The sequence below is a fragment of the Leucopleurus acutus genome (genome assembly GCF_964270905.1).
Source record: "Leucopleurus acutus genome assembly, chromosome: 8".
Classification (NCBI taxonomy): Eukaryota; Metazoa; Chordata; class Mammalia; order Artiodactyla; family Delphinidae; genus Leucopleurus; species Leucopleurus acutus.
Genome location: NC_139151.1, coordinates 73,263,590 through 73,289,803, shown reverse-complemented (window position 1 = coordinate 73,289,803; position 26,214 = coordinate 73,263,590). Strand labels below are relative to the sequence as shown.

General features: G+C 46.4%; 1 protein-coding gene across 3 annotated transcripts in view; it reads right to left on the bottom strand.

The window, feature by feature from the left end:
• Nucleotides 1-26,214, bottom strand: part of NAV2 (neuron navigator 2) — a gene marked incomplete at its 5' end in the record, with an annotated part of 757,282 nt that overhangs the window by 203,040 nt on the left and 528,028 nt on the right. For 2 of the 3 annotated variants that reach the window (XM_082845354.1, XM_082845353.1), the window contains 2 exons: nucleotides 7,878-8,044; nucleotides 20,272-20,527. In XM_082845354.1, the coding sequence (XP_082701480.1) occupies nucleotides 7,878-8,044; nucleotides 20,272-20,527 (423 nt within the window). Of the gene's footprint in view, nucleotides 1-7,877; nucleotides 8,045-15,877; nucleotides 15,947-20,271; nucleotides 20,528-26,214 lie in introns of all 3 variants that reach the window. The other variant, XM_082845352.1, reaches the window with a different exon arrangement.

The window sequence follows — 26,214 nt, the reverse complement described above, 5'->3', positions numbered from 1 at the left end:
CACAACCCCCAGCCCCCGACCTGTAAAAGGGCACCACTAACAGACAGCAAACAACCGACTACACAAGACTTAGAAAGGTCAGAAGTAGCAACTGTTCCAAGCTGTGCAAATGACACTCACGTTGTCAATCAACGGTCAGCTACTAGGAGACAAGTCATACCCTTCAACCAACAGAGGTGACAACGCCAGAAAATCTGAATTGAGCTCTACAAAAAATGAGAAAAAACACTTCACATCTGACTTTCTCCCATCACTAGGGCTAGAGCGGCCTGTTGCTGCTTCACAGATAACTGAATCTCTGAGAGGTGAGGTGACTTGCTGTTGGAAAAGGATTAACAAAACCTTTTCCCCTTCTGCATGAGAATTTGACCTTGGGTTAACCTTCTATCTCTGTTCCCCTGGAAACTTGATAAAGACAGAATGTCAGCTATGTTATCAAGCAACACTACTCATGATAAAATTGACCCTGGACAGTTATACCACATCTGGACGGACAAGAGCTATAAACGAGGGCCTGTTGACGGCCACCATCATTTTGGGTTCCTTTGAGTGCCGTGACTCTTACCGATCGGGCCCAAGCCGATCGGTGGGAACCACAGAAGTTTTGCATGTGGAGCTGGTACAAGAGATATTGGCTCTTGTAGGTCACGTGGCTTTTAAGCTAGAGAGACTCCTACACCTGCCCCTGCGGGTCTTCTTCCCCCATACCTGAGTGTCACCTGAGGTGGGAGAGGGGAGTGATAGCCCCTGGATGCTGCGTGGACTGCTGTCTATACTGCTGTGAGGACCACTCCTATGGAAAAGAAACGTCCGCACTGCCCTGCCAACAACCTGTGATTCCCCTCTGTCCCCTGAGGAGTGGAATGGTGCCAGGTGTGGCCTGTGATGGTCCGAGCGTGATTCTGAACACATGCCGCAGTGAGCAGTGCACTTGCCCAAAGCCACACTCCTGGGAGGTGGCAGGGCCAGAACTGAAACGCAGTTGGCTGTCTTCAAGGTAAACATTTTCTCTTTAATTGCAGGGCCCAAACCTTTTCTCCTGAGATAACTGTATTCTGGCCCAAGAGACTGGTGCAACTGGTGTAAACACTTGCCAGACATTCTTTTCGCCTCCAGTGTCACATGAGGTCCCTAGGTTTGGAAGCATCTATCTCATCCTGCCTGCCCACCTCAACAGCGGGGTCAGCTGAGTCATTTCTAGATGATTCTCCCAGTGTAGGCAGCTCTTAGCAGGAAACTGCCCTCAGCAGGAAGCCCCTTCTCTTGTCACTTTAGCAAAGCTACATTGTAACTAACCTTTAAGCCAGGCACCCCCCCCACCATGCTCTACTCATCTCCAGCCCAAGCACACCTTTCAAATCTTTTGATTACACAATACCTTGCCTAACTTGTCAGTTCTTTCCCTAGATCAAAGTAGTAGAAATGAAGAATAAGTAATTAACAGACGACGAGATCTCTTCCGTAGCTTCCCCTTCAGTAATCTCCCGAACAAACTCTGTGACCAAGATAGCATCTAGAGGGAGATCCCGAGGAGTCGACAAGGCTGCCCACAGGCTGCACACGGGGGGTGGCGACGACTCTGACCCCATCTCAATGATGAACCGAGGTTACTTCCCTGCTTCCCTTTAAAAGCTTTCATGGCCGAGCAGAATCTTTAGAGGTAGTTTTGGGGGACACTGGGTCCACCATCTCCCCAGATTGCCAGCATTCTGGTTAAAGGCACCTTTCCTTTCTATCAACATCTGTGAGAATTGATTTTGTAAGCAGCGAGCAGTGGGACCTATTCACTTCATTTGATAACACCAGAGACTTCTCTAAATGCAACGATACCCTGGTTCAAACCTCTAGATGATTGTTTAAGCCCTCAGACAATTATGGCTTCAGGCTGAACGGTCATGGTGATGTCACACCTGATTCCCAAACCAAGGTGACTGTCACCCATGAGCACAGACGGGTACCCAAGCTCTCCCCTTGCCTGGGGTGACAGCTCTGGAATGGCAGAGGTCCCCTGATGACCAAGGGAGGTCCTATGCTGCCACAGAAATGATCTTACAGAAGTTTCCCTCTACAGGCCCTCCACGGGATGTGAGGTTATTAATACAGTGAACACAACACAGGTCCTCCCAGATTAACACCTGACCAGAAGAGTGGATGCATCATTCCTTCCCAGCCTCCCCTTCCTCTGCTCTCAGCAAAAATCTTCAGATGGAAATCAGGGCAAATGATGTCACCTCTCTGAGGTGCCCCCCAGCCTTCTGGCTAAGCCGATCTTTATCCTCGTCACTTTGAGCACAGCCCTATCATAGGACAAGTGAGCACCTCCCCCTCCCCTACAAACAGCCCGAAGCTGGGCACAAATGGTGACAAAACGAATGAAGGCAAGAAACAACATGAAACAGGTGCACCCCAACCATATTCTCTTCTGTGTGACCTGGACCACTGAACCAATTCCATCTAGTCTAAACTGTAATTTTAGGTCAGCATCTTGATTAACGGCAGAACATGGGCAACTTCTTCGTGCGTCCCTCTCCCAACCACTAAGTCTGATAAAGAACTTGCTTTGCCAACCACTAAGTGACAAGTTTATAGAGATTCTAAATCAACGTTACTCAGACATGACATCATGCTGAAGGCTGTAAAACCCCGTTTCTAGCCATGTCTGGCTCTCCTCTTCTGCCACGACAGGTAGGAGTGAACAGAGAGGAAGAAAGTGACCCAGAGAATGAACACCCGAGGAAGGAACCCACCAGAAAGCGCTGATGGGGCTCACATTAGGCAAGGCCAAACAGCCAGTGAAAACGTCGCCATGGCTTAGTGCCAGAGGACTTTAGACTCACTTTACAGAAGGGGAAACTGAGGCCCGGAGAAGTGTCTTGAAGGAGGTCATGCCAGGTGGTAGTGAGCTTGATCTCAAACCCAAGTGCTTTTGTACTACGCCATACTCACTAGTTGTGACTCTCAGCAAAGTGTCAATAAAAACAGTCAGTTTTTAGCAAATGATCTGGTTATTTCAGCTTCTTAAAATAATTTGCTTCATTTCTAAGGCAAGGTATTTTTTGCCCAAGAGAGTGAAAATAAAAGTGTCAAGTGTGGAGAGAAACTAGCCTTCTCACACATTGTTGCTGGGAATTATAAACAGGGATGACCTTTGGGGAACAAAATTTGGCACTGTTAAAACAACTGTAAAATGTGCATACATTCTTCAATGCAGTAATTCCACTGAAATGGTTGTATACATGCAAAAAAGACCTACAAGGATGTTAATCTCAGTACTATTTATAATATCAAAAAATGAGAAGCAACCTAAATGAAAGTGATTAAAAATATTAAGGTAAATTCATACTATGAAGTACTATGCAACTATTTTATGAAGAGAGAATGACCTATAAAAAGGGCTGTCCATGATTTGTTGATTTTATTTATAACTTAAAATGTCATATACGTATGTGTGTGTGAGACTGTGTGTATATGTATAAGGCTCCTGTAAAAATTAAATATTACTAATAAAGCACTTCAAATAGTTCCTGCCAAAGAGTGAACATTAGGAAAAATTTATCAAAATGTTATAGTATATAAATCAACTACACTTTGATTTAAAAAAAGGAACTATTAAAATAACTTTAAAAAAACAAACAAAAAATGTGATAGTATATGCATGAAAATAATATAGAAGAATATACACTAAGTGGCTAACACTGGCTTTATCTGAGAGGTGGGATTATATAGGGTTCTTTTTCTCTTAATAAATTTGTGTTGTTCGAATACTTTAATATAATTATTTTTGTATTGAAAATATAGTAAAGATATGCTTTCTACAAAATGAAGAAAACCTTATTATTCAGAAAAGAACATCTTGCATATGCACAGAATTCAGTCTAGCAATGCTAGCAAACATTCCAAATTTGTATGATGGACTAAATACTTTAGACCTGTATTAGATTGCTGGCAGTGTTAACCTGTTCAGAGGATGTAAGTGAGGGAATGGAAGGAAGAGAAAACAGATCATGTCACAAATGTTGAAAAAGAACAGCTATTTCCTCTCCCCTGAAAATCTGTGATTCTGGCCTGGAGCCCTAGAGCCACTCGGAGCCAACAGAGGAAGTGAAGGGCCGCCGCGCGTCCTGGCCATTCCTTAACAGATGTTTCGCAGCCGATCCTGCTGACACATCCTGCAGGCCAGGCAGGGCCCTGTATGGTTGTTGCCTGCAGGAGTGCGAATCCAAACGCAGACCTAAACCATGGCAGTGATAATGATACAACAAATAACTAGCAGGTTTTCCTAAAGGCTAAGGCTCTGCAGACTTTCCTCCAAACCTACAGAATCTGAAATCTGAATTTTTAGGACAACTAACAGGTCGTGCTGCTGTACAGAACACTTCTCTCTGGGTTTTGTGTATCAACTATGTACTTGGTCACTTTATGGAACAATGTAATGAACTGTGAGTCCTGAGGTTTTTTTCTAGTTACTACCTGTTAGTTTTCTTCTGCTTTACATCTCAGTTGATTGCCCAGTATAATCAGAACTAAATTCAGTGATGATGACAAAAGGGGACTTGTTTCTTTGGGTGTGATTTTAAGAGGAATGCTTTAGTGTTTCCCCACAAAGTACAAAGTGCTCTGGGGTTTTTGAAAAGTTGCCTGTTACAATCTCCTTTTATTCCTCTTTATCCTTTTTAAAAACTGGGACTAGGTGCTGAAATATTTTTGTCATTTATTGACAGAATGATGAATTTCTCATTGAACTTAGTGATGTGATTAGATCAATTCCTAGGACCGGGATTCTCGGGTCAATGGATCACATAGAAAAGCCTATGAATTGGTTCACCTGCCAGAGCACAGTGCAGTCCGGGTCTGACTGACTCACAAGAAAGCTTCAGGGGAGGACAGGTAATGAGATTCTATCACGGACTTGACCTCATGGGAAAGCAGTCCACACCTCAACTATAGCACCAACCACACTGAACTGCAATTCAGCTGCTCAAAGAGTTTCTCTCTCCAAGATTTCTCCAGGTAAAGGATGATATCTTATGCACCCAAGTACCTGTTGTGTCTTTTACATGGCCAGGTGGCTGAGTTATTTCTGTTCCGTCCCCACAAACTATATTTTGCATGCAAGCCGCCTACCTCAGTCTGCAACCAAGGTCAGACTCAAGGGAGAACACAGGGAACATGAAGAAAGGAGGAGGAAATAACGAGTCTCTGAAGGTAAGATCACATGACCCCGTTACTTCAGGATGGTGGAAAAGTATTAGTAAAAAATACTGAGGCCTGGGAATTCCCCGGCGGTCCCGTGGTTAGGACCCAGCGCTTTCACTGCCAGGGCCCAGGTTCAATCCCTGGTCGGGCAACTAAGATCCCACAAGCCACGTGGCTCTGCCTAAATAAATAAATAAAATCTAGGTCTGCCCCAACCTTGCTTTACCTCAGCTCCCCAGGATAGGAGAGGGATAATAAACACACCTCTCATGCACCTGAACCTCCATCAGTAATTTTTATCACTGTAAATCCTTGCAGGATTTTGAGCGCATCATAGCTCACACAACATTCTCACGCACATCCCCTCACTTGACGCTCCTCACAGACATCCCAGGGGACAGGACAGAACCAGAGTTCAAAGCTGGGAGTCAGACCTGGATATGAATTCTAGCACTCAATTAACAGGGAGGGCAAGTTACTAAATCTCATTTAGCCTCATCTTCTTCACCTGTAAAACTGGGGTAATATTTACCTCATGGAATGCTTCTGAAGATCAAGTATAACATAGTGAAAATCAAAGTCCCTAGCACATGTTACGTGCTCAACAAGTAAGTTCGATTTCCTTTCCTTCTGACACCGGAGTTTCTCCCTGGGACAATGCCTCTATTAGCATTCACAGCCACCGTCCTTCAGGAGGCCTCCCGGCTGTCTGCTTAAGGCACAAATGGCAACCCCTGCCCAGGACAGAGGCAGATTGGTGGCTGCCCCAGTGCCAGTGGGGAGCCCCTGGCTGGGCTGCCTGAGTGGCCCTATGTCTGTGTGGGCTCTGGGACACAGGTCCAGCCACCAACCCTGCACCCTCCCACATATGTTCCCTCCACAGGGAACCTTTTATTTTCTCAAATTTTTGGACATTGGCCTCATATCCGCCCTTCAGACTGTTTTATGTCTATTCTCCCCAAAGGACTATGGGACAAGGGCAGGCTTCCCAAACACCTTCTCCTCTCTCCCTTCTCCCTCAACCTGCACATCTCTAACCAGCTCTCAGTGGCTGGGTTTCAAGCATTTCTTTTCTACTTCCAGGAAAAGCACAGTATTAATTGTGGTTCTGGAACCCAAGTGCCTCGGTTCAGTTCCAACTCCATTTCTCACCGTTCCTGGTGTGACCTCGGCAACTACTTAACCTCTCTTAACCTTAGTTTCATCCTTTGTAAAGGGGGATAACAACACACTTTGGGGGAATTCAATGAGGCACACAGTAGGTACTCAACAAAATTTAGCTCTTTTCTATATTATGTATATATACATAAACGTATCTGGAAGGATATGCATAGAATGGTTTATAGTGGTATGCTTCAGGGAGCATACAGAGGAGAACTTTTATTTGACAGAAACTTACACCATTTTACAAGCATTCATTATTTTTGTAATTTAAACACACTTTTAACAAGAATACACGGGTATGGTAAAGAAAAGGAAAGGAGGAGAGGGGAAGGGAGGTGGAAAAAAAAGAAGAAGAAAAATGGTCTGCTCAAGGCGGAAGCCAAAGGCTGGATCAGAGTCATGATTGGTTGAGACATTCTGGTTATAGCTTTAGTGCTAGGTGCAGAGTTCCCCATGCCTCGTCAGAGAAAACTTCTGCCGTGTATATGTCAGCCTTACACAGATTTCCTTCATATTTCCTCCAGTGTTCCAGGTGGGAGTGGGTGTGGGGGGAAGCCCAGTTCCATTGGATTAAGTTATCCTGGGATGGAGGGGTGCGGGCAGGGAGGTTCTGATCTCCCTCACGGTGGGAGAGCTGCCCAGTCCCCTGGAGCACTGTGCGGGGGGGCGGGCGGGGGTGTCTCCTGGGTCCCAGGGGAGGAGGGGGCACATCCAGGACAAGCCCTAGGAAGCTTCCACACTACCAGGCAGGAAATGCTTCCAAGGGACCTGGGCATGCCCCCCTAAGAAGTCTAGACCACTTTGCGTGGGAGGAAAAAGGGAGGGCTCTGTCTCTTATTGAAGAATCTTCTGAGCGGTTTCAATTTCCCTATTTCTCCAATGCGTCATGAGATACAGACTGCAGCAAGCAAAGGTTTGTTTTACTACCTTCTGTGCAAGAGTCCCCACAGGGCTACTTACATTTCCTCCCCAACCTAAAAGCTCAGTACTATGCATAGTAAAAAAATCATATCCTTTTTTGGCAAGAGCTACATTATCAGAATACCAAGCGGAATGCTGCCTACTCTTTATGTGTAGCCAAGATATTCATTTAGCCAACCCACATTTCGGACTTTTTCAAAGGGTGAAAACCCTCCTTGTTCCTAACTTCCCTCACATCACTTCTGATGGGTAAAAACCTTATAGGCTCACAAAATGCATGCCCCAGGCAGCTTGCATTTCTAGAAAACCACCTCCTGTATAGAGAATATTTTATGAATGTATTCAAATTGCAAATGCTACATTGCTTCTATGTGTCTTCTGGGCTCCACCCAGACAAACACAGCTATTCCTGCTGGCAACTATGAATATGTAATATTTTCCCCACCTTATTAATACCTCTTCCAACAAAGTTCCTGCCAGCCAAGCATGTCCTTGTGACCCGTTCCCATCACTGTGTGCCACCCCACACTCACCCAATAGAACTGGATCTGCTATAGAGGAAGATGCCAGAAAGGACCCCCAAGAAGGTGGCTTACCTTTCTCATGGCTGCTTGCTGGTGGGGGTGGGAGTGGGGAGGTGACCGGTTTGGACTTGTCATAGTTGTTAAAGCTCTGGCTCCGTCGGTTGTTAGCAGTGGCTGACCCTCCGCGTGTTTTGGCCTCGCTGCCTGCAGCGGATACCCTCGCGGTAGGACCTGGAAGTCTAAAAGGCAAAAGCAACAGGCTTCAGTCTCAGGAGAACAGCAGCACCTCAGAAGGTACTGCAGCCATGCAGGAGGCAAAAGAAACCATTCAAGGCATCAGGTCGGTGGCGGTTTGCCAGTCCAAGGACTTACTGGAACCACCACAAACATCTAGGCTAGTAAGGACCCCAGTAAAGTCCAAAAGCCAGGTGTGAGTAGTTTTCCTTTGAACACAGAGAGAAATATATGAATATGTCTGCTGATTAGAAATACAAAGCTCGGGAGTTCCCTGGTGTAATAGTGGTTAGGATCCTGGGCTTTCACTGCTGTGGCCCAGGTTCAATCCCTGGTCAGAGAACTGAGATCCCACAAGCCACACAGCGTGGCCAAAAAAAAATACAAAGCTCATCTTACTTTTTCTCTTGGATGAGTAATTTTACTTTTCAATAGGGCCAAACCATGTCATCTCTAATTCTGTCTAGGGTAGAACATAAAGGTCTGTCAAGACTCTAAACTGTTAAACTTGCGTGTGCATCTCTTTTGACAGACACTGAAAATGGTTTTTGCCATGATCTAGGGATGTAAGTATCAAGAAAAAGATATAATTTATGATGGTCAGAAAGGAAACTGCTACCTCAGAACCCAACTCATCTGCAATGAAAAATTATGGACTGGATGGAAACATTTGTTCAGACATACATTTTCCTTCAACATCTGACAACCTGTCTCCATAGACATTACTCTGAGTCTGAAGCTCAGCTTCTCTGCACAGTCGATGGATAAAATCATACATTCTTTCTGTAAAATGAGCAGGAATCTGTTAGCCTAAAGACAAACACACACTTTCCCTTTAAATAAAACACTTCATTTTTGGGTGGTTTGGGAAGTAAAGTCAGCAGACTAGTCTTTGGTAATGTGTCTAAAGATATTATGGCCCATTCCCCAAAGAGTTAAGGCTATGACTCCGCAAATCAGAATTTTGGTTCAGGGATTACTAAGCAGACTCTTTGCAATCATTAAAGTTGAAAGATGAATAAATGATGAAATATTTAGTTATATCTTTCAGCTAAAACCCACTTAGCAGTGTTGAAAAGCCACTGGAACCTCAGCTGACCAGCATTAGATCTAGCGATAAGTCTGAATTTTCAACTCATAAAGCTTTCAGCCTTCTCTTTCCACACAAATCTCTAAGCACCGAAGAAGTCTGCAGTCTGGAAGCATTTTCGATAGAAACAGGCAAACACTTCAAACTTTATCTTGTTGCCTGAGCAACAAAAAATGGCTGCAGAGTACACAGAGAACATGAGCTGGTGTGAGAGGACTGTAAGATTTATACAGTTAAGAAGAAGCTGGCCCAGTTCCTTAACTGGGAGCTAGGAGAGAAGGAAGCGGGTGAGTTCTTCCCCCCAAAAGTGGCAGAGGGAAGGCCTCACTTCCCACTGCATTAGGAGGATTTGCCCCTCTGTTAATTTACCCCATCTTGTTTAGTGAAGATATTCACCCCACGAAGACAGGCACAGAGTGGGGTGCAAAACCAGCAGTGCCAGTGCCTGTGTTTGCGGACCAGAAGCGGCCAGATCAACTGATCAAGGAGGTCCAGCAATGGGACCTTGGCACCTCTCGGTTCTGCTTCCAATGCAAACAACACCCTGCACGCCCTCCAAGACGGACAGTGTTACCCGAGGACTCCCAGCCGATGGCAGAGCTGCTGCAGGTGCAGGCGTGGGGCTCCTCAGGGCTGGACTCTGCAGGAGTCTGTACGCCCACAGATAGGCCTGAAAAAGGATTATGGACATGTTCCAAGATGATGTCACAGCAACAGTTTTAAGTGGTGCAGGGTAACACAGGTGACAGTATTCTACTCCCGTGGCAAAGAACAGGGAAGCAAAAAGCAACGAGGAGGGAAAAGATGCTCGAGAGGCCCCACTGCCCTCACCTGGGGCTGGACCACAGATTTTTCAGAGCAGCACAGGGCCTTTATAGAGGCAAGAAATCAAAGTATTGGATGGGATGGCCACCACCTTGAATGAGGTAGGCAATTTGGTCCTCTGTGAGGCAGTGTGGTACAATGGGTAAAATAGCTTTTTCCATACAAATGTGGACATGACATTGGGCCAGTCTTATGATCTGAGATTCACGTTCCGTATATGTCACTTTGGAATAACAGTAAAGTACCCAATCGGATAGCTGTGAACTTGGAATGGGACTTAAGGTCCAGCCTGATGTAAGTACTCAATGCATGCTGGTTCCCCTTAACATCCTCTCTGCTGAGCACAGATTCATAAAGGAATTGGACATTGTCATAAAGAAAACATGCTATGGTAGAAAAAAGAACCAGACAAATAAGGAAGGAATCAGGCAGATCTAGGTTAAAGCAGCAATAGACAGCTGGACAAAAATCAATACACAAGAGTTGGAGATCAACGTTTCCAAAGAGGCAAGACAGGTTTTGGCAGACAGGATTCATCATCTCCCTAAGGAACATTCGAGGAGAGAAACTGCTTCATCCAAGCATCTGTGACAAAGACCTTACACTTGGGGTACCTCTGAGCCATCTGTGGGGCCCAGACTGAAACATTCCCCAGTCTTGGATTAACTGAGACGGCTCTGGTTTCCCAGGGGTGGTCACCATCAGATCCTCTTCCTTGAGTCAGAACCTAGAGGTGCTACTCTGATGGGAGTGACCCATCCTTCAAATGGCTACAGGTTGTACCAAGTTTTCTGAGACATGGAAGAGGTCTCGAAGGCCTTGAGGGCAGCTGACGTGACAATAAGGGATGGTTGGCACATGCCGAGCCATCAAAAGCCACCATAAAGCTCAAGCCAGCTCACGTCACCCTCTACCTCATCACCAATACACCCCAGTGAGGACAGCTCCCTTAACTTGACCAAATGGGAAAACTGGATGGAGACCAAGTAACTTCTTCCAAGTGTCAGAAGGAAGCCATGTGAACACTGTGCTTCAAAACTCGGGTTCTGTTGTGGATGGGGTGGGACAGTTGCTTGCTCCAAAGCCAGCCTCCTCCATCCCTCTGAAATTTTCAGCAGTCTGCCTCACAAACAAAGGCCATGAATGAATGTGTGATGGATGGGAAGTAAGGTAAAAAAGCTTCGTTTGGATCCACCCAGGAGGGAACCAAAACATCCCTTGGGATGATGAGTCAATCCACAAACTGAATTAATTCAGACTGAATTGTGAATACAGGATTTCAGAGCCAAAGGTGACCACGAGATCCTAAGATACCTGAGCAATCCAGGTGAGGGCACTGGACTTCACAAACTGAAGCAGGGATGTGCTATGTCTGTGTTTCTGAGTCCTTCCTTACCCCAATTCATATGTTGAGATTGTAATGCCCAATGTGATGGTATTAGGAGGTGGGGCCTTTGGGAGGTGATTAGGTCATTAGATAGAGCCCTCATGAGTGTTGCTTGTAAGTCACCCAGCCTGTGGTGTTTTATCATGGTGGCCCAAAAAGATTATCACAGGGTTCTAGTTCAATCTTATCTAGATCTTAAGGGGTGGATTGACCCTAGCTGACATCTCAATTACATACGCATTGATAAAAGAATATGAAAGGTCAGAAGTAATTCAAAGAAGAGAAATAATGACCTCGGAAGTTGGAATGGTCAGGGAAGGTTCCAAATAAAAGCAACCCCAGAGCAAGATGTGGCATGTGGAATGAGAATGTGAGTAGAGGGCAAGAAGGGAGGGGGGCAGAGGTGTCATGCAGAGGGAAGCTTGTAAAAAAAAAAAAAAAAAAGCACTGAAGAAAGAAAGGGCCAGTGTGTGCTGGGGCTTGAGGGACAGCGTGGGAGGAAATGAGGCTGGAAAACCAGGCGGGGGCAGCCCTCAGTGTCACACTATGAACCTTGGACTTGGTCCTGTCCTCCAGCAAGGAGGCATTCATTAGGGAAGCTGAGAACAGAGCTAGAGTTGAAAAGCAGAGTAGCTTCCAGTTCAGTCACACAGGCCCCTGGCTAACATTCTGAAGTTCATTATTATTAACATCCTTGTGCATCAGGAGAACTTCTCTCAAGCCCCAGCCTGCAAGTAGCTGCTGTCTATTAGCATCATTCTTCTGCAGAGCTGGGTCTTGCTCATGTGGAACAGCTGCAGATACCACAACAGCTGCTGCCCAGCGATGCCTGCCTCACCAAGAAAAAGCAGAGAGAGGAGAGTGCAGCAAGTCAACCTCAAATCATCTACACCCTACATCAGCCACAGTGCCAGAAGGTTTCAATGGCTCCTTTGCAAGAGGGACTCTACTTCCCATGATCATCCCACGTCCAAACAACAGTTACAAAATGAGAGGACACAGATGTGTTCTCTGAAACACACACACGTTGCTTTTTTAAAAAATGAAGTTTAAGGGAAGAGGTGTAACAAAGAGGCAGAAGGGAAATCCTGCTGCTATGGGAGCTATGGTCAATTTCTCCAACATGTGCACAGCCGAGCAGGCAGGATGGTAAGATTGTTGTTCCTGGCACATAACCTGTGCGTGCATCCCGGCTCCACGCGTTGTACGTGCTGATGGGAAGAAAGCCGTTCTTCTCCCCCAAACCACTTCAAAGGCTGGGAGCAGAAGATGGCCCTCCCAGGAAAGATGGCAGCTTGTGTGCACATGCTCAGGACCTTGGGGGTGGGGGGTGGTGGAGGTCATAATTGGAGATGCTTTTGCTAGACAAGATGATTAAATGCTAAATCTCTCATCTCCACGGCATCTGCTTTTCAGCAGCTGGGCAGAGACGGCTGAACTACTAGCCACACTGATTCTTCTCCACAAGATGGTCTTATAGAGTTCGACTCTGTGAGACTCGCTAGAGCTGGCCCAGATCAACCCAAACCACCAACATCGCCCTATCAGCTAGTTATGGTGCACGGATTACATGCCAGGCTGCAAAGGGCTGGAAATGACTTTATTTAGTCCACATAGCACTGTGACTATGTGGGGCAGGACTACCCCATTTTACCAATAAGGAAACACAGGCTCATGGAGATTAAATCATTGGCCCAGGTAGCACAGTAAGTGGTGAAAACGGTGTTTGTTAGGTTCGACTGCAAAGCTGCACTCTTCGTCACCATGCTTCAATGCCTCCCACAGGTAGAATAAGCCTAAATACCTGAGGCTCACCAGGGACGCCAAGAGGCAACACAGTGGTCAAATGTGGAAATTCATGGAAATCCTTCATCCCTGTACCAGTTCCCTCCATGAGCCCCTTCCCCGTAGATTCAAGATGAGGCTTCCCACCTGCTCAACATCCTTGGAGCCTATCTAGGTGTTTGGCTCTGGTCGGTGTTCAATCAATGTTTGCACCTGAACAAGAGACCTATTTCCAAAGCTCTGGGAGAGGTATCCTACTCAGCCAGAGGGGTAGGTAGGTCAACAAGTTGACCCTGTTTCTTTTGGCAACCAGACTTTACTACTATCCCTGGTGGTGCCTGATCAGCTAAAATGTTTATCAAGGTTGTGCTCAAGTCTAGGGGCGGGGAAGTGGGCGGAGCAGAAGGCAAGGAGTGTTAGACGAACAATAAAATGAAGACCATCCCTTTGTCAGGCTCATCAGAAACAAAATGCATCCAAGAGAAACTCTAGATGAGGGATAGGACCCTGATGGAAAGCCAGACCTTGGCTTCGGTCAACTTGGAAGCCCTGTGCCCAGCACACCCTCAGGGCAGGGCAGACACGCCCTCATTCTTCAGTTCTTCCTCTCTTCCCCCCCAACCCCACTCCACCGCCTTCCATCGTTTGGGACTGATAATAATAGATCATTCACGGGATGGGCATGTGCTTCCAATTAGATTCTTTCCCAGCTAGTTCCTGTTTTCTCTCTCTTCCAGAAGTAAGCACATCGGGGGAACAAACACTAGATTTCAGGTTTCCTCCAAGCTCCCCACCCCCTTCCTTTCCTGTGTATGGACTTTGCATGACACTCAAAAAAAAAAAAAAAAAAAAAAAGGGATCCCAGGTTACCAGTGCAGTGGTGGGGGGAGGCCGTCTATCTGACGTGGGCCTCGTGCTGCTGGGAAAGCAGTCCCTCTCTAGCAGCGTGCTATGGGCTCATGTTTGTGTCCCCTGCTCCCCAAATACATATGCTGTCATCCCAGTGTGACGGTATCTGGAGACGGGGTCTCCGGGAGGTAATGAGGTCATGAAAGTGGAGTCCTTGTGATGGGGTTAGTGCCTTGGAAGAAGAGACAGAGACTGGAGAGCTTGCTTTCTCTCTGCTCTCCACCATGTGAGGACACAGGAAGAACACAGCCATCTGGAAAACGGGAAGAACTCTCACCAGAACACAACCATGCTGGCACCCTGATCTTGGATTTCCCAGCCTCCAGAACTGTGAGAAATAAATCTCCATTAAGTCACTCAGTCTATGGTGATGTGTAGTAGCAGCCTGAGCAGACTAAGACACATGCCTATGAGATGCAGTGATGAATGTAGGGCCCCCAGAACCAAGTCTGGGTAGCATGCTGACTTGTCCTACAGAGAAGCAGCTGCCCTGTGGCTTCTTCCTGCAGCCAGACGGATCCTGAGTTGGGCCTCCCCAAGCGTAAGCTTTTTAGAAAAGTTAACTGATTAGAAAAGGCACCCACTGGAGCCTAAGAGCGTGGGGCAGCAAGCAGACGTTCTGTACCTGTTTGTTGCATGAATACAGAGAGAAATGCCGTCTGGGCATCCCTTTACCTTTACGTGAGAATTCAATGAAAAAGAAATACCGGCCATAATGAGGAGGAGACTCTGTTTCTGTCAGGATGCTACAAGGGCAACATGACGCAAAGGTCAGGAGGAATGGCTGAAACATATAAGATTTTAAAAAGCAGCCTCACCGACCACGTAAGCACCAGAATTCAAGGAGGAGGAGGGGGCGGGGAGAGAGGTAACATAGTGGTTAAAGTGAGGGTTCTGGGGTGAGATTACCTGGGCTCAAATCCTGGTCTTTCCACTTTCTGTGTGACTTTGCTAACTTACCGAGAACTTCCTAAATTTTAGTTTCCTCATCTGTAAAATGGGGATAATAACATGACCTACCGCAAGAATACCGATGTGAAGATTAAGAAAGATAATGTATTCAAACTGGCACATAATATGCATTCAATAAAAGTTAACTGTTGATACCTTTAAAACAGAGTAGATACAGGGATATAACTGGCGTTTGCCATTCCCTGAAACAGGTCCTGACAGGATGCGGCAGACGCCAAAGTGAGTCAAGAGAATTAGTTAGTGAGCAGCCCTAATTATTATTTTCAGGGAATTGAGGTGATCTGTCCATGGTACACATGGTACACAAGAGCACCCAGAAATAAAAATGACACATTGCCTTATTGCCTTGTCTCCTCTGAACAACTGGATTCATGCCTCAGGTCTTTAAAACTCAAGAGAAAACCAATCCCACATTAGTAATTTTAATGACAGCACCAATAACAAAAAGCATAACACACATAAATGAGATGCAGGTGAGGTGGGATCAGGGCCAGGACAGAGCAGGGAGCCAAACTCATCATAAAACTACTATGGAAAACCACCTACAAACTCACCTCTCTAAATCAGAATGGACTTTGATGTCCAAGCAATCAAAGACAAAAAAAAAAAATCAATGAAATGCAGAAACAATACGTACAACTCAACCTCACTTATCACTCACACACACACACACACACACACACACACCCCTTCAACAACCCCATGGCCACTCTCAACTCTCCAACACTGGGTCATCAGCCAAAGCATGTTTGGTTTTCCCAAACTGCAAACATGACACGGGGAGGGGGACCAAAAGGAAACGCAGCCAGAACAAAAGGAACGAGGGGCTGGGTTGAAACCATGCTTCGCGGGACACGGAGAAAGTCTAACCTAGAGATCTTTTTCTGACCCAGAGTGAAGCGGATGATTTTGCTTTGTGATGAGTCCTTGGAAGATGCACTGCATGATAGGAAAGAAAAAAGTGGAAGAGATGAGTGAGGGGAGAGAAGATGCATTAGACACGCAAATAAATAACAGGAGTCCTGTGATGATGCGAACGCCCCTGGGTTTCCCTCTGCCTGCTTTTTCTACGATATGCAGCCTTCTTTCTAGGTCTGATTTGATAAATTTCCAACATGAAGAAACTGCTATCGAGATTATCTAAGAACTTTTGTGGTTTTCTTTTTTTTTTTTTCTTAACTCCAAATCTCTTTTCTGGTATCAGTCACTATAAGGCCTTCTTCCACAATGACACTGAAGCCAGGGGTCTCGGACAAGTAAACTTTGTAACTTTCTAAAGTATTCAGATGTCTCTATTTCACATGCTTGTTCTACCAGGGTGGTTTTTCGATGAGTGTCCTCAATAGCCCATAAAGTTGACCCTAAACAAGGGTGGACGTGGAGATGTTTTCAAGTTTTGCTGGTCTTGGGAATTTTTGCTCTCCATGGTATAAAGCAGTGATCATTTGAAGTCTTCTGAACTTGCTACATTCTGGGCTTTGAACCATAAATTTATGAAGAATCATGGTTGGACTTAATAGAAGGTTAAACTTATAAACTGCCTTATGAAAGACAGAAATATTTATCTTTCTCGCATCCATACATCTTATGCCACATTCATAAAAGGATATGAGGTGAGAAATACAATGTTAGTGTCATTAAACTTAGGAAGGGAAGGAAGAGACAGAAGTGAATGAATTAAAAAAGTGATTGTTTGGATTGTTTCTAGAAAGCTAAATATTGATAACATGTAAGGCAGACACAGATGGAGAGGAATTTCATGAGGTGAAACGTGGATCAAGTTCTCAGCCATCATGTAAATGAATGAGAAGAGCTGCAGGGTGAAAGGGAGTCTCCATTCGGCGGCCATCAGAGGAGCTGCTCTGATTCCTTCATGCCAATATCTCAAATTCCCTGGTTCAGCTTCTTATCAACAAACTCTCTTATTAACAAACACTACGGGAAAGCTGTCCAGTTTTAGTATTTGCTATCCTGAGAGGTACTGTATTTGGGCATGTGTGTATGTGGCAGAGTTCTAATGAAGGATCAACACAAACCTGGTATTTGGGGCTTGCATCAACATTTGACGTTAATGATCAAGGGTCTGAACCATTATCCTTGGGACTTTGGTTATCGAAGTCAGAATGTGGGGATAGAAATACAATGAAACAAAGGCAGGGAAGTGGTTTTACTCCTCTTAAATTTACAGCCAGAGCATGAGCACGGGGTATCACATCTCTAGACCCCGAGAACAAGATTATCCTCTGGAAGTAAAATTAGAAACTATCAGTATATAATGGGTAAAACAAATCATCTGCAAAAGTAACCCAATATGGGCCAAATACGGGATGAATGAGGACATACAGTAACTCCAGAGCCCAGTTTGTGTCACCACATTGCAGGGTCAGGGGGCCATGATGGCAGGAACTACTCTGGAAAGAATGGATATAAAAACCTGGCTTAAGTGAGTTTGGCTCGTCTTTAGGTAAAGCATTTATTTTTTATTTTTAAAAATTGCTGGCTACCTCGCGTGGCATGCAGGGTCCTAGTTTCCCGCCCAGGGATGGAACCCCTGCCCCCTGCAGTAGAAGAGCAGAGTCAGTCTCAACCACTGCACTGCCAGGGAAGTCCCCCCAGGTAAAGCGTTTATTAATAGTAGGATGTTTTTTCTTACTTGGAGATGGGTGTCCTGACTGGAACATCTGGTTCTTTTGAGAAGACAAATGCTTACTATGGAAATGGATGCCTCAGGCTAGCACAGCTCAGTGACAAAAGCCCAGTGTTCCTCAACACACGTTCCTTGGAACCCTATGCAATGAGATGCTCTACAAAATAAGAAGAGTTCTGTGGCTCCGTTTGAGAATGCTTTCTACGCCGCCTTCTGAAGATTCCCAGTACACATGTGTTCCTCCCCCCACCCCAACCCCCCAGCTTCCTTCTCTCAAGAAATGCCACCATTTTCCTAACCGCTCAAGCCAGAAATCTCGGCTTTCTCTGTGATTCCTCTCTCCCTCACTCTAGATAGTCAATCTACCTGTAGTTCTGTTGGCTCATCCTCTGAAATATCCTGAACTGGTCCATCTCCATATTTGCTCTACCACCTTGATCGAAGCCACTGTCATCTAGAGGACCACGGAAGCCTCTTAGCTAGGGTCTTTCCTTCTATTCTTGACCCTCCCACAGTCTTATTCTCCAGAGAGGAACAAAGGTGACTAAAAAAACAAACAAACAGAAAAACTGTAAATCAAATCAAGTCTCTCTCCTGCTCGACTCTCCAATGGCTTGATACCTTTAGAATGAAATACCAACTCTTCAGCCTGTAGAGCCATCACTGTGACCTCACTTCAAGGGCCACGGGACTACAGAACTCTAGGGGCCACCGGTCAGCCCTCTTTGCTTATAGGCTGCCTTTCACTTCACACCCCCTTCACCCACTGAACTCCAGCCACACTAGCCTTCCTTCTGCTCCTCCAAGCTGCCAAGCTTACCCCTACCCCAGGGCCTTTGCACCAGCTGCTCCCGCTACCTGATCTATTCTACACCCGCATGGACAGCTCCCTGTCATTCGTATTTCCACTTTGGTGTCATGTCCTCAGAGAAAGCCTCCCCTCAACCCAACCTAAATGATCAACCCGGTCCCTCTGATCCCATTATCTTATTGTACTACCACCATCGGATATTTCTCTTCCCCTTTTGTTTGCCTGCCCTCCTCCAGTAGAAAGTAGAGAGCAGGCACCTTGGCTATCTCATTCACCCTTGATCCCCCAGTGCCTAGGACAGTGCCGGGCACATAGAAGGCATTCAAACACTAACTGGATAAATGAATGCATATTGGCCGATTCAAGGATCTGAGTAGACCCTGCAGTAACAGTTATACAACTTAACCCAGAGGATTTCCCCATTTTCCCCCCATAGAACCCTTCCCCTGCATGTTACCATCCAGGGAATAAGCACTCTGCAAAATGCAGTGTGGGAAATGACGTCCTGATCATTTAATCATCCAGGTCCATCGGGGATCTCCGATCAGAGAATGGCTCCCACCCAGGTGGTTCTTCAAGGCAAAGGTGCAGAGGCTGGCTGCCTGGCTGTCTATTCCTCATTGCTAGTCCAGGCATTCCTACTAGCCCACAAACCTCCATAATGGGAACTGGATATAATTAGATAATCAGTTAGGGGCTCTGAGTTACATCACATCTATCAGTGCTGGTTTTAACACCACCACAATTGGGAAACAGCGCTTCTCCTGGGGAAAAAAAGCTGCAACCATCTATCTATAAGGCAGCTGCTTTGTTTGAACCACTTGGTGCTTTGACTAACTACAATGGCCTATTCGGGGAACTGGAAAGAAAAAGCCATTACTCTTTAGCATATGTTCAATGAAATCAAGCAATCAATTTGATCAGTGGCATTTAGGTTTGATAGCTAAAGATTTATGGCTTAAAAAAACAATTATGGTGGACTTTTCTCCAGAACTTTACTATGAGTCAAAAACTTTCTAGTTCCTAATCCTCTCCTTCTTTTGTCATTGAAACAAATGTTTTACGAGGTGATCTTCTGCAGAGTTGTTTAGGAATGCATCTATACACTGTAACAGAGTAGATGGTAACTGCCCCAGCGTTCTGCTAGCGTTATCATTCTATGGCGAGTCCCTCTGGCAAGCGTGGGTCCCTCTGGAAACAACAAACAAAATCTAGGTCCTAATCCAAAAAGCAGAGGGCCACAGCTGACACTGCTACCTGGTCTCTAAGGTCAACAAAATTCAGTCACATTTAATGGTAACTGCTCCCCATTAGGGGATGCTGGCCCTCTCAGGGAAGGGAGAATGCCTCTTTCCCTGCTAAAAACCACTGGCCATCTTTCTTCTGTGTTCCCAGTATTTCTCTTCTGGCAAAGCAGAGGCATCTGCTGGAGAACTTTTGCCTCCACTAAGGGAAATTACTTGCACATATAACACTGAACACCCAGCTTGTAGGCAGACAAGCAAAAGAAATTTGAAGTCTATTTTAGGGGCTGTTGATTGCCTACGAACGTGTGTGTGTAACAGGCCAGAGTTCAGGCAGGAGCAGCTAATTAGCTCTGGCTGCTGGCGATTCTGATCTATAAAGTGCACATCTCCGCCAGGCACATCCATTTCAAGGTCACGCTAATTCCCCACTAACTACCGGCAGTTCTCAGCACGGAAGAAGCGCCAATGACACACACGTCCGGCACAGGCTAGAATGTGGTCAGTGGGGCAGAAGACCCCTGAAGAAAAGCAGAAGTATCATTTGGCGAGGAGAGCCCACCTGGACTGCATCTCAGCTTGTGCTTTTGACGGCTGGTGTGGCGCTGGCTGGTGAGGCTGGCACGGGGCTTGGGGAGCGGCGGGCACCTGTTGCTGAGGAGCGCCAGCCTGGCACTGGGAGGGGGCCCCGGCCGCCGGGGACACGGCGGGCAGCAGTGGCGAGGGGAGGTGCGGCTTCTGGGGCTGCTGCTGCTGCTTGTACCGGGAGAGGCTGAAGAAGAGGCCTAGAATGGCCTTGAGGTTTCCATTCCTGATTTCTGCAAGACAGTCAAGAGGTTCTGGTTAGAGGAGGAAGCCTTTCTGGGGAGCCCTGTCTCGCACCCTTTCAAGAGGCTGCTTCAGCCCTCGCACGAGTTTTAATTCCTCTAGGATATGACAGATTTCCTGAACACTTAATTGGTGTCCCAGTCAATTAAAATCAGGCCAAACCCACAAAGAAATTAGTTGATTCTCCCCACTGGGATTAGAGTGGATACCCGAGGCAAGCAGCAACTGGGATGCCTGGTGAGTGCCAGGGGGAAATTCTCAGGAAGGACACAACCGAAAAAGACAGAGTCCTGAGCAAGACCGTGCTTGTTCAGGACACAGAGCGAGCTGTCCAGGGACAGAAGCACTGAGGGAAACTCACCGGTCTCCACGCGGCCCTGCCCAATCTGTGCTCTGTACTTCAAGCCACCCGGAGTGAGCCAGTGGCTGCCGACCCACTCCCAAATCCTCGCCCTGCTTCGCCCAATCATCCTGCCCTCAGAAGGCTCTGTGTCTCTCTTGCCCATTGAATAAATAACTTGAAATTGGGGTGGGTGTGGGAATAGGAGATGGGGGTTGTTTCTATAAAGAACTCACACAAAAATTCTCCTTATATTAAAAGAAATTTGTGCAGAGTGGGGCTAAGAAAATTTTTTATTCCAGATGTAATTTTTCCAATGTTAAAAAATGCATTTGCCTCGAGGCATGTATTAAGTGCTGCAGAGAAGGAATAAAATATTTATTCACAGGCAGAGACTGTGGATGCAAGGGTGTTTCCCCTTGGGCAATCCCTCCTTTTCTGCAGTTCTTTTAACACCAGATGCTGATGGCCAGGGTCTAAACTGACCCTGAGGGTAAAGTAATAGGGCCACCCAGCATGGGGGACAGAGAAGAAGGAACCTAGGGGCTCCCTCCGCTTTGCTTCCACCCTTAGGCAGAATTTCTTTTTCTGAACTGGCAAGGGGGTTAGAGGGAGTGGGGTTGGAGGAAGGGAAGTCCCCCCTCCCCTGTGTGGGTAACACACACCTCCAAGTTAGCCCCAGGCTGGGCAAGAGGATGCTGACAAAGGAACCAGAGTTTCCTCCAAGGACCAGTTGAGGGGCAGAAGGCATGAATGGGGTGCTTTCAGAAACAAGCCCGATTCCCTGCAAGCCTGTCAGTGCCCTGGGGTGTGATCCTGCTGATTAGGTCAGGCTGAATTACTTCACTGACAATACAAACTACTAAAATCCAACTTTCACCCTCTGCGCTTTGGGAGCTAGCATGTGCTGACTGTGGGACAAAAGTGTCAGGAGCCCAGCTTTCAGAAAACCAAAGCCATGAGGTGCAGTCTGTACTCTACCACTTACTAGCTGTGCAACCCTGGACAAGTCACTTAATCTCTCTGGGCCTCAAATGACAATATTGACACAGCTTGCCCCATCACACAGGGTTGCTTTGCAGATCAAACCAGAGCAGAGATGTGAAAGCACAACTGTAAACAGTCACGTCCTTCACTGGTCTTGGTTACTGTATGACCACAGCAGCCTCAGAATCCTGTAGGAGATTCCCATGCAGCTCCGGTTTCATGCCTTAAAAGTTATGGGTTTTACCATGTGACCTTATCATTTATCATGCAAATTACATCATTTTTGAGAGTGGGAGGGAGATGTTCTTGATTACATTAGGAAAACAGGTGTAAGCCAGGGCTGACTTGGACAAGTCAAGATGCTCGTAAACCACTGTGTGCAATGCAGGGAGCACAGAAAGTTTCCCCAGATGTGGGAAAGTCCCCCAGCTTCTTTGCGTAGCTCAGCTTTAACCCTTCAGCTCTGCTTCCTTCTCCATCCTAAGGAAACCAAAGGAGAACACACCTGTGGCCTGTTCCGCTTCTGCTTCTAAATGTTCTGACAAGGACACCAGTGTCACAGAGTATGAGGCTTGCTGGGATGATTCAGTTTATAGATGGAGTTTTTGTAAGATGCAACCTCTGAGCCTCAGTGTTCTTCTTTAAGATGGGCATTTTCCTCACGGGCAGATGGAGGGTAAAGGGACACACCCCTGGGCCCTTAGCTGGACAGTGACAGGAGGCAGGACAGAATCAAGAGCTGGCGTGCAGGTGACGACCTGTTAAGGAACTCGGGAAAACAATTTCCCCTCAAAATTGAATTCCCTGAAGGGTGAAAACAGAGCTATAATCACGACAGATGAAATCTATGTAAGATTTTAGTGCCTTTTATAGAGCTACTACTAATTAGTATATATCAAGAGAAGCTATTTACATATATGATCCCATTTAATCCCTACAACCTGGAAAATGAGGCCTATTTTATCTCCCTTTTACTTAAGGGGAAACAGGCTCAGAAAGGTTTGCAACCTCTCCAAGGTAATAAATGCTGGAGCTGGGATCTGAATCGAGGTTTTCCAGCTCAAAGCCCAGGTTCCCAACATGGTGTAACCAGGCTACTTACATACCCATCATGGGTCGTGTATTGAAAAGCACACCAGATAATGTTTTATTTAAGTTAGCTCATGGCCATATAAGGATTCTTTACTCTCCTTCTAGAAGTATTCTTGTATTATGGGATGTGTCAAATATCCCAGAATACACTTTTTTTAAAACCATGCAAGAAAAACAAAGAAGGGAAGAACTAGCAATTCAGCATATCCAAGGGCTCAGGGGTTGCCCCCTGCACAAAGCAGGCATATCCACATCGGGACCCCCTTAACCTACCTGCCCAGCCCAGGGCAGATGAATGGAGCTGGCTCTGTCATATTCTCTCCCTGCTGTGGATGTTCAGTCATTTATTGTTCGTAACTGTTCTACTATTCCTGAAAGCATCTTTTTATTTGTGACAGAGCGCGGTGCTCTCATAAATACACTTTTTCTTAGGAGGAAGCTTTTTTTTTTTTTTTTGAGGTACGCGGACCTCTCACTGCTGTGGCCTCTCCCATTGCAGAGCACAGGCTCCGGATGCGCAGGCTCAGCGGCCATGGCTCACGGGCCCAGCCGCTCCACGGCATGTGGGATCTTCCCGGACCGGGACACGAACCCGTGTCCCCTGCATCGGCAGGCGGACTCTCAACCACTGCGCCACCAGGGAAGCCCAAGAGGAAACATTTTTATTATAAAGATCACTGATTGTTAGAGCCACAGAAGCCTTGGGTTTGAATCTCTCTAGTCCATCATTTATGGACTTCAAAGTTTTTCCAAGAGTCAACCTCTCTGAGCCGCAGTTTTCTTCTTTAAAATTGGCATATGTGTGCCACACCTTCCCCACAGGGATGCTATGAGAATTAAGAGAGGATTAATGAGAAAATAAGGGCAACGCACCTAGGACGTGGCCTGACTCTGTATTTCCCTTTTGGGTTCAGAAAATACCGTCATTGTACCTGCAGCCCCCTCAGAACTCGGCACAGAGCTCTTCAACCACGAGAAAACTAAGAAGCCCTTCTTCTTGCACATCCCCTCCAGGCCACAGTCACAGGCGTCAAAAAGAAAATCAACCATGATAATCTCATTTTACAGAAAACACAGTGGTCATCTTTTTAAAACAAACAAACCAACCAACCAGCTCTACTGAGATACAGTGTATATCCATAAAGTCAAGTGTGTGATGAGTTTTAGTAAGTTCAGTAAACTCTAGTTTTAGAATATTTCCATCACCCTAAAAAGTGCTCATCTGCAGGCAATTCCCAAACCCACCCCCCAGGCAACCTCTGATCTGCTGTTTCTATGGATTTGCCTGTCCTGGGCATTTCCCCATAAACGACAATCATGTGATGTGCAGTCCTTTGCATCTGGCTTCTTCCGCGGAGCATCGTGTTTTTAAGGTTCATCCAGGTGAGAGCGTTATCACTAGTTTGTTTCTTTATATTGCTGGGTATTATCCCATTATATGGATAGACCACATTTCATCCATTCACTAGTTGGCGGACGTTTGGACGGTTTAATTTTCTTTTCAGAACACAGGACTCAAGCATGGTGAATGCTCTGTTTGGGAACGAGCCACACAGTTTATGCCATGGGTGGTCCAAAATAGCTAGAATTGTGTTCTCTTCCTATTTCCAAATGGCATTTTTCTGTGTGCCACGAGGCCTGGTAAGCTGGCTCCACAGGCTGTCTAAAAACAAAATCCACCAGCCCACAAAAATGTTCCCCTCATGACATTTCCCGAGGCTTCGGAAAAAGAACATCATTCTGTTTCTGATCAACTATCCTCACCCTCCTGATCTGTACAGAAGGAAATAACTGTAGACCTAGAGAGATATGACTTGTTTCAGGAGACATGAGCTAGGCTGGTATCTAAACCAGCATGAGAACCCTGTTCTTCTTTCTCTCCTGTGGCTGCACCCACGTAAACTGCAGAATAAACTACACGGGCCATAGTCCAATTTCCACTAGAATTCAGTATGGCGTGGATTCTGAACCTCCTTGGGTTCTGACTGATCTCCGTAACCACTGGCTGGCGCTAATCTGCATGGATGCTTTAGGGGGGTGTTGGGCAAGAAGGGAGGATAATAGAGTTATTCTCTTTCAATATTGTTTAAAAGAAACCTCAGGCCTGCTTTAGTAAGGCGTAATCGTTGGGATAATCTAATACAAAGAAACCTGCTTTGTAGGAAAGGGATTGGGAGCCAAAGGGAAGGCTGCCTCAGACCGCAGTCTCAGAATTCCTATTCAATCCCCTTAAGCCACGGTGTAAGGTCACCGGGCCGATTCGGGATTGTGGATTCTGTGGCATTGCTCCTCCAGCTGGGCCGTCTACATCACCCACATTCAGCATGTAACTTTCCACCCCACTCTGGCAGCCCTTCTGTGTACTGCTCAGCAAAGCCCCTCAGCGACTCTGCCCACAGGGGAGGTGGATGAGGGGGTGGGAATAGAGCCAACAGGGCCCCCTGCCGGTGAAGGACAGAAATGGCCCCGCTCACCGGCAAACTCAGGTGACATGGGTAGAGAGAGATGGAGACAATCTACGTGCTGCTTTCACCCTAACTGTCCAGAAAAAGCTCCTGCTTTCTGGCTCAGGATGAAAGGAGGAGACAGCTCAGCATCAGGTCTCTGGCCATCAGGGCAGCAAACCCAGGTCTGAACTAATCAAGTCGGCAACAATTTCACTCCTAAAGCACATACACCCTTGTTAGAGTCACCTGGAAGCATCTTCCTGCCTCTGTTTCTCCAAACTGGAAGATGGATAAAAAGCTAGTCCTTTGTTCCCATATTACCTATGCCCCAACGTCTATCTAAATTTCCCTTCACCTTCCTTTTCCGATTGGTGAAAGCCTATTCAACTTGTAAAACCCAGAAGAAACATCACCATCTCTGAGAAGCCCCTGCCTGCCCCAGGCAGAGCTGATCGTAGCCTTCTTTGGGCACCACTGGATCCTGTACATACCACCAGCACAGCTCTCTCACGAACTGGAATTTAAAGCTAGTTTTGTATGACTAATGTGACTCTCCGTGTATGCCGGTGCCTAGCACTGTGCCTGGCATATAGATGTGCCCGGCAAATGCGTGCTTAAACAAACAGGATATGTCTTCACCTCCAGACCTCCGCTTCCCCATTACAGGAGGATGGGCTCAGGGCCAGGTAGCGCAAACCCCAGGTGTTCTCAAAACTCCCAGAGATAAAGGCCATTCCTCTTCACAGGAACAGGTTTACAGATGGTTGTGACAGGTGGAGTGAGGGGTTGAAGTGATCTGGAAAAGCACCCC